We start from the raw sequence: 13,866 nt of genomic DNA on the forward strand, positions 1-13,866 counted from the left end.
CAAGCAAAATCTTAATATTCTACATAACAGATACTGATATTATTACCTGTTGTGCTGATTTTCACATTTCATTTATTAGTAATTTAACAACTGGAGCTCTGGCCTGTTAACAGCACAGTTTGTTTGGGGCAGCTCTTACCACCAGGAAGTGTAATTCCCATACAGTCTGTCATTTTTTGCAGGTTGATGGATGGTAATCAAAAGCTGGCTTAGATGTTGAGAAAATCTGTGATGGGATATTTAGTTGGTCTATATTATACACACCTTAGATTATTATCTTGTTTGTTTTATTTTATTTTTTTTAGTCCAAGAGGATGTGTCTCATTAAAGTTCTCTGCTTTCATTTAAAGATGGCTTTATTGCTCTTACTATCTGAAACTTTTATTGGAAAAAAGCACCACCAAGGAGTGGTTGGAAGCCTACAAGTAATTAGTAAATTACAGTTCTGGCTTATTCTCAACACCTTTTATTATGTTGGACTAAAATCCACTAAAATGATATTATTTGTATGAGTAACAAAGATTGATTCCACAAGGGTTTTATGCAGATATGATGAGTAGGAAGAATTTTCTGTTATCTATGTATTAAAATATTGCCTGCCTAAAAGAAAAGAAAAAAATCTTTGAATTTTTATGTCATGCATCTTTGAAGGTAAATGTGCAAAGCCTCTGGAGCCTGCTTAAAATGTGTTGCAGGTGCTACAGATGTTAACAGCTTTTTCTGAATATTCCCCATAACTAATTGAAAGTAAGAAAACCTCCAAACAACATTGTTGGCATAGATTATCATGACAATTGCTTTCAATTTTTAGGAACTCCGAAAACCTTGTATCTTAAGTAAGAAGTCTTCTGTAGATTGATGGGAAAGCCTATCATTCATCTGGCTGTACACACCACTGCACACATGATGCTGTGCAAGCCTGTGGAAAGCTGTGTAGAAATCAGTAGGTGCTGTTACAACACTTTACACACTGTAAAGGCTTCTCTCATTTTTGTAAGAGTTTTGTTTGCTTAAGGGGTTCACACATTTCTCCCAAAGCAGCTTTGGTAAACACATGTTTTTGACAATGTCGATTAAATTGATGCCAAGCAATATCTGTCTCCTACATAAATTTCTGAGCTATACTGATGAGGAGTTTACTGACATATATACAGTTGTAATGAAAATGTATTTTTTGTGAAACATAGATGTAAATCAAACGAGTTGAAATCAGAATTATGGTTATGGATTTATAACATTTAACTAATGGTGGGGTTGAGTAGGTTGCCTAAATACAAGTGGGGATTTTTTAAGTCTCATGGAGTTGTAAAGATACAGTTAGTAAAATATCTTAAAGTTATTTATTGTCCAAAAGTATTCAAGTTTCCTATTTCATATGAAAAAATTGTAAATTACATGCAGTTTAATTTCAACTACACTGAGAAAAATCCTATTTCTGTCATTTTCAGTGTTTTTAAGAGATTTGCCTTGTTCCTGTTAGTCAGTTGCTTTGGAAGCCATTACATATCTAATTCAAAAATATGTGTTCATGAATTAGCTTCAACAGAGAGAAGGTGCCCAGCAGCCGAATACATAATCACATTTAAAAAGTGGAACATCTGTGAGTGTTTAAAGTGGAGAACTCTGTAAAACTGTGGAACTACAAAGTTCATTTACTGTAGCTGAATAATCCTGGAGAAGTAGTGCCATTCATGGACTAGATAATGTGAAAACAAAGATAGGCAGTTCTGAAATCTGGCACGTACTCACTACAAATGGATACACCAAAAAAGCTTATAAAGCTTGGAAAGAGTTTGGCTTGAAGTGTTCTAGTTCTTTGGGGTTTTTTTGGTGTTTTCATAGGTCTTTTCTTGCCCTGAATAGCTGTCTATCATGTAGAGCTGAATGGCTATTAAACGCATCTTTGTGTATTTCTTCTATGGACCACAGTCCCACACCAATAGTAGTCCACAGGTTGAGAATCATTAACAGGACCCATTGCTGAATGTTAAAATCAACATTTGCATTAGAATCAACAGCCAGCTGGGATGAGTCAAAGAATATACTGGCAGATCATGGTAAATAATGTATTATAGTTGGAATCTATTTAAGGACTTGTTAATTTTCATATTTCAGAATACGGTATGAAATGTTTTAGTTTGAGGACTGATGATGTCCCATATGACCTATGAGTCGTGGCCTCCAGGGTGTGTTCTCCATTTTGGAAAACAGCATTTTTTAAAGTTCTAATTCCTTGCTTTCCATAGTTTCTGTATTGGAGTAATGGCCTTTTGATTATTTAATATGAACTGTGATGACCAGTACATGTAGCTTCTAGTGAAACAGAATTCAAAATTAGGATACATGACTTAAGAATGCAAATTACGCATTTATAGCAATACTTTTATGTGTGATATTAATGATACTAAGATTAATTAAAGAAAAACAAGAAATGCTGCAGACTTTTAATTTTTTTGTTTGTATTGATACCTATTGCTAAGGTACTTCTTTATTACTTTTCAAAACATAAACATGCAACTAAGCAATAACTAGTTGCAGCATACTACTCTTCTGACTGAAAGAGTCATAAACAATTTTGTGTTGATTGTGAAGCATAAGAAATGTTAAAGATTTCCAGAAAGCTGCTGTCAGATCTTTTAGACAAACCTGGAAGCACTCTATTCCAGAAGTGTTAGACTTAAAAGTGTGAAACCAAATTTTTTTTTTTTCCCAACTTGATGTTAAATAGATCACTGAAGAAACAGTAGTTAGTATCTTTCTTATCTTGGGAGTGCATTGAAGAAAGAGCTGACAGGAGTCTATGTCCTCTGTGTGATCTACATTTAGTCTTCTATTGCTTGGTGGATGTTTTTTATTTTGTAGGTTAATTATAATAACTCAATATTTTTTTAATTAATTAATCTCTTTCTTCTATCTCCTTACTACACTTACTCGTATTTGCTTGTATCTTATTTTAGTCATTCCCATGAAGGAAATTCTGTACATATCTCTCAGTGTTTGCTAATGTAAGTGGCCTACTTGGCAGGTAGGCTTGAAAGATGATGAAATCTATTTTTAAAGGAGGATCGCTTAGTTTTCTACTAACACTTTATACAGCGGCCTCAAGGTTGCATGTTCTGGTATTTCAGTGACTAAAGCCCATGAGCTTGTGAAAACAGGTAGAGCAAGGATCAATGAAGGAAGCCTGAATATATCTTTAGGATGGGTGGTATGATGCTGCACATCTGAGAAACCACCTAATGATTAGATTAAGCTTAAACACATGCTGTCACCTGGGATCAAGAGTAATTTTTCTTCTATGTGACCAGTCTGATGGCACTTGTCAAAAGCATCTAACCCTGAATCTCTGTGTGTGTTACTCTGAAATGACCTTTTGTGTAGTATGCCTTCATAGCTGGAGCATTCACTAAGCAAGCACTGCTTCAATTCCATTGCTGTGTCATCTTGCAGGTCCATAAACCTCTATTTACACTTTTCAGAATAATTCCTTAGTGGTGGGCACTGGAGAATGTATTTGCTGGAAGTTCTTATGTTACTGCATCCCCCTGCACTTTTTCAAATCATTGCTAGTAGCAGGATACAGGCACAAGAGAGCTCAGAATAGAAGGGTGTGTCTTCCTGTATTCTTGGGAAGTGCACCATTCTGCCCTGCAGCTTCTGTCCTCTTGTTTGAGACAGCCCCCAGTTCTAGTGCACAGCCCTTTGGGTTTGTGTCTAAATATCCAACACGGGTTTTGGAGGCAGAAAGCAAAAACTTAAAATGTACAATTGTGATAGTGTCAAACCATAGTTTGCAGTATACTTTTAGTTGTGCAGCCTGATTAGGAACTTCCGTGGTTAAATGTTGTTCTAGTTTGCTCTTTTTATAGTAAAGAGAAATTTTCTGAAGGAAAAGATCTTTGATAGATCTTGATGTTATAACTAACACTGTTGGCAGATACTGTGATAAATATTAGATCATAGGAATTCAAAACTCACTATGCACTGAGGTGTTCCTAATAATTCTGTATTAACTATATGACTTTTACTAAATAAAGCAGTTGATTTTTAAAATAAACACAAATTCAAGACAGTTATGTGCATGAAGCCTTATAGCTTTTGACCTCTGTGAGACTGTGTTAAAATGTGTGTTATCTGCTGATGGACTTGATACCTGTGCACTGTGTAACTGTAGAGTGGCTAGAAAGGTGTCTTCCACCCTTTTTTTTTTTTTTTTTTTTTTTTTTTTTCCTGCTTTCCCAATGTTTATAGGTCAAAGTTTTCACCAAAAAAATTGAATTTTTCTTAAAAAACTTAAGAGTGAAATTTGCTCCAATTCAAGAGAACATAGATTTTGGGATCTAAATAAGTGTTCTGCTTTAACTCCTTACCACTTTATTGGTGGGTAAATTTCACTGGCAATTTGAGAATGGATTTATAGCTTTATTCAGGAAAGAATACATACTGAAGTCAGTGGGACTTCATGCTTCATTGCTTTCCTGAATATATTGAGACTTCAGCATATGCTCAAATGTTTTCTTGAGCTGGGAATTTAAAAGGGTTTATAAAATTAAAAGGCAATATCATTGTAGACATTATTAAAAATTCAGATTAGTGTTGTTACTATGTAGATATTTTCTTCAGCAATATCACGCATCACCATACAATTTACTTTTTCAAATAGCCCCCTTACAGTCATTACAGTAATTGCATATAAATATAGTCACTGTTACTCCAGAAACACTGACTCTTTTAATGTCACTATTTCACACAGCTATTGGCTCAGACATGTACAACTGGGTTTTTTTGCCTATCTCACTTCATTCATGAACATCTTAACTTTATATAGGACTATTTGTGATAGAAGTTGGTTAATTCTTGGTTCCACTGGTAGTAAGGCTATACTTTGGATAAGAAAGTTTATTGATAATATTTAATGTTTCTGTTTGTGTTGTTCTTTCCACATGAACTCACTCTGAATTAAATATATATTTTATATATAGATGTAATTCTTAAAACAGCAGCAGGATTTTAATATAAATATATATATATAGCCATAACATTGATGAGGAGATGTTAAAGTTTTTCAGTGTCCTGGCTTCTTTGTTAGATGCTGTCCACCAATAAATGAATAGCTGGTATTACTCACTAGCTGAAATTAAAAAATTAAGCTACATAAAGTAGTAACAGAAGTACTTAATAGCTTTTCACTATTTAATTCATACAACTCCTATATCAACATATTAAGTGTTACTATTATTCATTTTTAACTAGAAAAATTTAAAGTTGACATAGGTAATTTAATATGCCTAAAATCTAAGGCTAGAATATCTCAAAAAAATATTAACAACAGAAAACCCAAAACAAAAATATTAACATCAAAACTTAAAAACACGTATCTTGAATGCATGTTTTATAGCCTCTGGAAATAAAACAGATCATTACCTTTCAATGATACAGACAATAAGCAAATTTTTTAATGGTGTCTGGTCATGCATTTTCTGCAATTTAGGATGGATTGCTTTAGAAATTGCCAGATCTCTTCTGATGGGAATTTGTCCATGGCATACAATGAGAATATATAACCTAGTTAGAAATTGGAAATGCTAGGTCTACTACTGAGTTAAATTTTTATTGTACAAAATTCCCTAGATTTAGCACTAGGATTTTCTTCTCACCATCACCAAACTCTTCAGATATGATAAAAATCATCTTAGGAAGTTGCTGCATTGTTATTTTGAAATATTTGAAAACATGTTTTTATATTTAATCAAAATTATTATTCCCTCAAAAATAAGTTTCCTGTTCACTTTGTATAAGTTGAGTCTGCTTGCATCTTTTCACATACTAGGGAAAATCGTAGAATCATTGAATATGCTGAGTTGGAAGGGACCCATCAAGAACATTGAGCCCAGTTCCTGTCCAGGACACCCCAAGAATCACACCATGTGCCTCAGGGTGTTGTCTATACACTTCCTGAACTCCTTCAGGCTTGGTGCTGGGACCACTTCCCCGGGGAATCTGTTTCAGTGTTCAGCCACTGTCTGGGTGTAAAACCTTTTCCTGATATCCAAACTAAACCTCCCTTGACTCAGTTTCATGCTTTTTCCTCGAGTTCTGTCACTAGTCCTGGGAATGAAGAGATTGGTACTTGCCCCTCCTCTTCTTGTGCTGAGGATGTTGCAGACTGCAGTGAGGTCTCCCCTCAGTCTCCTCACCTTCAGGCTGAACATACCAAGTGACCTCAGACACTCCTCATAAGGTTTCACCTTCTTCACCATCCTCATGGCTCTCACTTAGGAAGTCTTTAATAGCTTGATGTCTTTTTTTGTATTGTGGTGCCCTCCACTGCCCCCAGCACTGGAGGTGAGGCTGCTGCAATTCAAAGAGAGCAGGACAATCCCCTCCCTTGCCTGGCTGGCCATGCTGTGCCCAGGTGTGGTTGTCCCTCCTGGCTGCCAGGGCACTGCTGACTTGCCATCAACCAGGATTGCAAAATGTTTTAAATATTTTTATTTTATGCAAATTTAGAGATGGCTTCTCTATTAGCAGTAATGAACTAAGAATCTCTTTACTTATATAGCTATGTTTCAGTAATACTGAATTTTGTTATACATTTATACACAGTGGGAAAGAGGCCTAATTTGAATTCAGTACTACTACAGATTGTTATTTGTGGCTAGCATTACCTTTAGTAATTTGATTGTTCATTTCTTATGTAAAGTAAACACAGAGAATGTAAAATAACAGTAAATCTTTCAACTGAAATCTAGAAAAAGACAATAAAGTAATTAAAATTCTCATTTTCCTCCCCTAACCTTATTTCCCAGAATGGCTTTGTTAATGACTAGAAAGTAAGCAAAATGGGATCAATAACTCATCTGCTCTTTGTTGTAATCTTTGATTGCCTAGTAGCTTTCTCCTTTAATCTTTTATCTTTCTTTAGTCTTTATTCTGCATGTAAAAATCTAGTCACTTTCTGGATTATGTGCTTCATACCCTCCAAAATACAGTTCACTGATATAAGTATTGCTTACTTCAACTGAAATGTGTTTCAGCTTAAAGTTTTCATCCTATGAGATAAAGACGTTTGTGGGAGAGAGAGGTTAGAGAAAAAATGTCACAGTAGGCTACTTATGGCTTCTTACAGGCTTTACAAAGCAATATATTATCAAGTGAAATCATGTAGACTCCTGGTAGAACAATTTAAGGCAGTTACTGTCTCAGCTTCTTTCACAGATGATATCAACTTATTCTTATGTAAAAGGTGACTTTATAAATTAAAGTTAGTGATGCTGCAACTTCTTCACTTATTTATTCTCTGTTCCTGAGTAAAAAGAAATACTTTTTTTTTAACAGCAGAGAGTTGCTGTATTTTCCTGCACTTTGTCTATCTACATCTGTTGAAACAATACAAAGTACATACCTATAAATTTTTACTTTGGCTACTTTGAACCGTGTGACTGCTACATAAGAGAGGAAAAGAATGAATTTTCAATGGAGGCTGAGGATATGTGATGATTGCTCTGGTTGAATTCAGGACTTCAGAGTCTTGGTCTACTTTTCTGCATATTACAAGTCATCTTTCTATGAAATAATTGCTGCTTAAAAATATTAAGATAGAAAATGAATCAGAACTGGAAACTACTCATCAAAGAGACTCATGTTTCAACCCAAATGATTCTATGATTCTGTGTTACAGAAGTTTTTGACATATGGTATAAGTTAATTAAATCTGTTGTGATATTTCTGTGTTTATTTGCACACATACATATAAATACATACTAAATAACAACATGTGCACTGTGCTATTTTAAACAATAAAGACCCTAAAATTTCAGTTACTGAATCAAATACTCTGTCCTCATATTGTTAGTTCTCTGTGGCAACCAGCATGGATTAGGAAATACTGTGTTTCAAGGCAAAGTTGACATTTTTTCCTGAAGAATTGCTTTAAGCTAACAACATAATACAGTGATTCCATGTGAAAGCATCCCAGTGTATGGTTATACACATGCATGTAAATAAATCTGTTGAGTAGGTTATCGACAAGCATAATTAAAGAATAGGAATGCTTCATAAATTATTTACAAGGCTTTTTCACAAGCAGCAGCATGACAGAAGGGTTACAGCTATACAAGAGAAAGGGAGCAGATACGTGCTAGTTTAAAATGTTTGCCTAATGTCTCACTGTGTAGCAGCCCTCTGAATGTGGCTGCCTGTGAGCTGGCTCTCTGCACAGATGAACACAGTCACTCAGCGAGAGGCATGGTGCAATCTCCTGTCATTGTAAGCCCAAATTAAATCAGCCCTGTAAGAGTTTTCAAGTTATAGAGCCAGAACAGGAAATGGTTGTTCTCTGAAACAGATCTGATTCTTTTTGGTTCTCATCTTATAAGCCAAATCAAACTTTCCTCCTCAGCTATTTAACACAGCATTTTGATTAGCTGCTTTTGTACCTCCTTACTGCTACTCTTGGGAGGTGTCTGGTGTCCCTCACTCTGCTGTATGTTTGGGGTGTCTACAGCTGTACCCCACAAAAGCTAAAGATGACATAAAGCCATTAGGGGAGAGTACAGGAAGGCTAAAACTATTCACAGCTGGCTAGGTGCTTTGTGCATCCTATGTCCAAAATACAAGCTGCCCTTTGGCAAAAGCAAATAAGCTTGTGCTTATCTAAGATTTAAGGCTTAAAATAGTTCTTTTCCTCTGTGTCTGTGATGAAGATTAGGTCTCTCATCCATGCTGGAGAGCTTCAGCTAAATTTAACTTTGAGTGTTGGAAAGACTTGCTCATAGGATTATGGCACAGCTGTGGAAACTACTGCTGTTGTTTTGGTTGAAGATTTAAAAGACAAGAGGAAATAGAGAAAAAAAAATATATATTTTTTTAAATAAATGCATGCTAGAGGGGATGATTCCAAACCTGAAAGAAGGAGTTACGTAGCTGAATAGTTTCATGGAACAAGTTCTGCAACAGCACAGGTCAAAGCCAGTACTAATACAGGAGGCTAATGCTCCACTCACCCCACTGAATGCATGTGTGGCTAGAAACACAATAGACAAGCACATGGCAAGCTTTACGTCTTGGTTTCTTCTCAAACAAATGTAATTGCAATAAACTTCTAAACAGTTATATTCTGGTGTGGGAAAACTGTGTAGTGCTACTCGCATTTGCTAATGCATTTGCTCTTAAATTTATTTCAAGGTGTCTGTTTGTATTTCTTTTCCAGGTACAGGTCCTTCGCAACGCAGGGGAAGAAGTGACCCTAACAGTGTCCTTTCTGAAAAGAGCACCTGCTTTTCTCAAACTGCCACTGAATGAAGACTGTGCATGTAAGCCTTTATTACTTGGCCAAAAGAGCCCTCAATTCAATACCCATGGACACTTGCAACTTCTAAAACTACTGTGCATTAAGGGTGATTGACAGCACCATTTACAATCATCATTACTGCCTAAATATGGGTTGCTCCTATTGCCAGGGCTTGTGATAACATTGACCTCAAGAGAAAAATTGCTATCTATGGTTGAAAAACAGATAACCAGGCATTTGGCTGCTGTGAATCAGTAAAGTTGCAGGTAAAACAGTAGAATTACATTACTTTGCAATAGCTCACCTCCTGGTGCAGAGTATGTAAAATCAATTTTTCAGGCAGCATCAGCTAGTATTCTTGTCTCAGGGAATTTTTTCTTGTAAATGGCAAAATGACATTGTGTATATATATTTAGAGGACTTAGCTTTGCTGTTTAAAATTCAGAGGCTTTGGTGGAGATGTCTGTCTACCTAAGAATAAATTACTCTGGAATGATAAGTATTTTGTTTAAGTCCAAACTGAGTTTTAGTGAACTAGCCCCATGAGAGTCATATGGAGGCAGCTGTCTTCCTTTAATTATATTAAATTGTAAGTGTGGATGCATAATTATAGACAATTGCAGCATATCTAAGCATATTTATATATCAGCCTGTGCCTTTTGCCACCTCTGCTTTCCTTCTGCTTTTTGCTCCCTAAGAGACTGAACTAAATTGCTCAAGTTTTAAGCAACAAAACAATAAATATTTGATTTCAATACTTCTAGCGTTTGATTTTAAGTTAGTAGGAATTAAATAACCTAAAGCATGAAATAGCATTTTATACAAACATTTGATTGAATATTGTATTTTTCTTTTACCTAGGTATTAAATTTAAATGAAACAAGAAAAAAAATTGGAACACTATATTCTTAAATAATCATGTGTCCCAGTACCTTTTTCCCTTTTATGGAAGCCTGTGGTACCACAGAGTGGCCTGAGTGATGCACAGGAATGTACATTTGCAAGGATCCTATCATGTCACTTTTAAGGCATAGCACTGTAGTTTCCTAAACCGTTACAAATACATTTAGAACTGTAAACTCCACTGAGATTAACAAAAGGGTTATCTGATAAGTTCCTGCAAGTAAAAAAACCAACAAAGGTACACACTTCCCTTTTATTGTCAAATTTGAAAGAAACGTTGTGGGATTTTTTTCTTACTAAGCAGATTAACTTTTTTTTAATCAAAGCACCAGGAAAGTTTTTTTTTTAACCCTCCATTTAGCTTACAAAGGCCTTCCAATCAAGCCAGAAGACAAATACTGGCTGAAAGGAGAAAGTAAATGAATGTTATATATGATAGAAGTTATTTGGGTGTGGGGAAAATGCATACATACACATACAAATTTGAATTATGTCATCACAGATTAATGAAGAATTTTCTTGTGAACTTGTATTTGTATTAGGTGCCCCCAGTGACCAAAGCAGTGGCACATCCTCTCCCCTGTGTGACAGTGGTTTGCATCTCAATTACCACCCCAACAACACGGTAAGAGCTTGAATCTCCTTGATGGAATTACACAGAAGAATAATTATAGCATAATAGCTAAGTGGAAGTACTAATAAAGGACATTAACAGGGAGGAGCTCTAACTAACTCTGGAGACAGTTCTGTAGAGGGAAAAAAGAGTAGCCAGAAATTATGGCTGGGAATTAAACTGTGACAAATTATTACAGCTGATATTGGGCCTTGATACTTGTGATTACTGTTTACTTGGGCAGTAGGGATTTTGCAAAAGCTTTCCTTCTACATTTTTTTCTCTGCATAGGAATTAAAATTCTTAAAATTAAAATATATTTATTTTAAAAAGGAAGAAAAAGTTTTGATAATATTTTTCATTACCTATGTTTCGTGAAGTATCTAAAGATTTTGGCAAAAGATAATTGGGTGCATGTTTTTGCTTATTTTTAAGGTGAGAGCATTTTACTTCTGGTAATGTGTATTTAAAATCTTACCTGAAGTGGGATGACATTGTGGAGCAGAGTGTCTCTGGGATAAAATGTTACAGATGCCTGATCAGATACTTACTAAAAGATGCCTTTGAAGTGCAACAAGGGACTTTAAATCTTTTCCTTAGCCAGCAAATGCAAAATTTCCTTTATTTTATATAGCTCTAAAGGTTTTTTGCTCAGTATTTGGCTTTGCGATGAAAATAGAAAAAGCACAGAATAAATAAAGCAGTATAGATAATAATTTCTAAAAAAAATATTTACAAAGCTGAAACATAAGCCATACTGAGCAGTCATTTCTAATTTCCATCTTGTTTTATTGTACTTTTATATTTTTCGATTAAAGGCTTTCCATAGTAGCCCACAGAGTAAAATATCAATCCCACAGATTTAAGCACAATTATAATCTGGAAAATCCTTCAGAATTAAACACATTTTAGGAAGTAGGATTTATAAATAGATAACACAAATAAGATTGATAGCAAATAACAATAAAAATTTATGTAACTTGTACAGCAACAACAAAAGCATACTTGTCTCAGGAGTTGATATAGGTAGGTAGGTATGTACGTATGTATGAATGTATCTAAAAAGGCAGTAAGATCCTAAGATGATTTATTCGACTAGCTGCTACAATTCTAATTTTGCTTTTATGATAAAAAAGCATGCTTTCATTTGTGAATTCTTTTTTTACAGGTGTCAAAACTGATCTAAATGAGCCGTGGTTTCGATTTGAACTGATAATAATTTACTGAAACCAAGTGTTTCTCTTTCAGTTTAAATAATATAATCTGGTATCATGAGTCTATAATTCACCCTAAACTAAATTTTCTAGTGAAGACCAAGATGTGGTAATTAGATGCCCCCTTGTCATGAGAACAGAGTTCTTCATAAAGCCAAAGGAGACCTCTGTATGAATTCCTAAGTTATGTAGAACTCTGATGCTACAACTCTTCCTTTTTCTCAGAATATTTCCCGGATGGAATTATGATAAACATGTGATTGGTGAGCAACTGATTCGTGGTTGGACACAAAGAGTTACAGTGAACAGAGTTAATTTAGGCTGGTGACTGGTCACTAGTGGAGTTCTGCAGGGCTGTATCCTAGGCCTGGTGGTCATCAACATTTTAATCAATGACTTGGGTTCAGGACTCAAAGAGATACTAAATAAGTTTGCGGATGATACAAAAATTTGGAGGAACTTTTGACTCCCTCAAAGGCAGAGAGGCTTTACAGAGAGACCTCAACAAACTTGAGGGCTGAGGAGCTGCCAACCATATGAATTTTAACAAGGACAAGAGCTGGATTCTCCACCTGGGAGGGGCAGCCTCTGGATGTACAGACAGATTGAGGAATGAGAAGCTGGTAAGCAGTGTCACGGAAAGGGACCTCAGGTCCAGATCGGTGGAAAGTTGAATGTGAGCCAGCAGTGCCCTGCAGCCAGGAGGGCCAACCTTGTCCTGTCCTGGGGGACATCATGCACAGCATCACCAGCCGGGCAAGGGAGGGGATTGTTCCACTCTGCTCTGGGGCAGCCTCACCTCAAGTGCTGAGGGAAGTTTTGGGCACCACAATATAAAGCCAGATACAAAGCTGTTAGAGACCTCCAAAGGAGGTCAGCAAAGATGGTGAAGGGTCTGGAAGAGAAACTGTATGAGGAGAGGCTGGCGTCACTTGGTCTGTTCAGCCTCAAGAGGAGGAGGCTGAGAGGAGACCTCATTGCAGTCTACAACTTCCTAGTGAGGGAAAGAACAGAGGCAGACACTGATCCCTTCTCTGTGGTGACCAGTGACCAAGAGATCCAAGAGAATGTTGTGTCTGTAAGGTTTAGGTTGGATATTAGAGAAAGGTTCTTTGCTTAGAGGATGGTTGAGCCCTGGAACAGGCTCCTCAGGGAACTGGTCACAGCATCAGCCTGCAAGAGGGCAAGAAGAGTTTGAAAAATCTCTCAGGAACATGGTGAGATTGTTGGGGATGTCCTGTGCAGGGCCTAGAGTTTGACTTGTTGATCCTTGTGGGTCCAGTCAAACTCAGACATTCCATGATTCTGTGATTTATAGCCATGGTTTTGTTTCTTAATCTATAGCCTCGAAAGAGGCTTTTGACTCAGAACTTGGAGTAGACAAGACTGGTTTTGGTCTTTTGTCAACAGCTCACAGAGTTATGCAGTCTGAAGGTAGAGTTAACATTTTTGTTGCAGCCATATCTAGGCCTACAGTTTGTATCTGAACTTCTGCTGCATTTCATCTTTTCCCCAAGTTTAATCACAGGTGAAGAAAGGTTCCCAAAAGCAGAGAGAAAACATTAAAACTTCCCAATGTTTGAAACAATATCCTAGCATAGTCTTCCTAGCCAAAAATTTATTTATTTTTATCAAATATATGGAATTTTTCATCAGAGATTCAGTGTTTTAAATAGGTGAACTACCTATGAAAAGTCTGCTGCTCAGCTACCATGATATTTTGTTTCATATACATTAAAGATATATGAACATATATGTAAAAGTTCAAATTTATAAAGCTTTATGATTCCATAGATTGTACACAAAATGCGCACTCTAGAAAAATAGATGTACTTAGTTTTTGT

At 36.0% G+C, this 13,866-nt stretch overlaps 1 protein-coding gene across 1 annotated transcript in view; it reads left to right on the top strand.

Annotated features, from left to right (window-relative positions):
* Positions 1-13,866, top strand: part of SNTG1 (syntrophin gamma 1) — a 312,845-nt gene that overhangs the window by 199,104 nt on the left and 99,875 nt on the right. The window contains exons 8-9 of the mRNA XM_066330927.1: positions 9,212-9,314; positions 10,738-10,820. Of these exons, the coding sequence (XP_066187024.1) occupies positions 9,212-9,314; positions 10,738-10,820 (186 nt within the window). The remainder of the gene's footprint in view (positions 1-9,211; positions 9,315-10,737; positions 10,821-13,866) is intronic.

This window comes from Sylvia atricapilla, chromosome 1 (assembly GCF_009819655.1).
Source record: "Sylvia atricapilla isolate bSylAtr1 chromosome 1, bSylAtr1.pri, whole genome shotgun sequence".
Taxonomy (NCBI): domain Eukaryota; kingdom Metazoa; phylum Chordata; class Aves; order Passeriformes; family Sylviidae; genus Sylvia; species Sylvia atricapilla.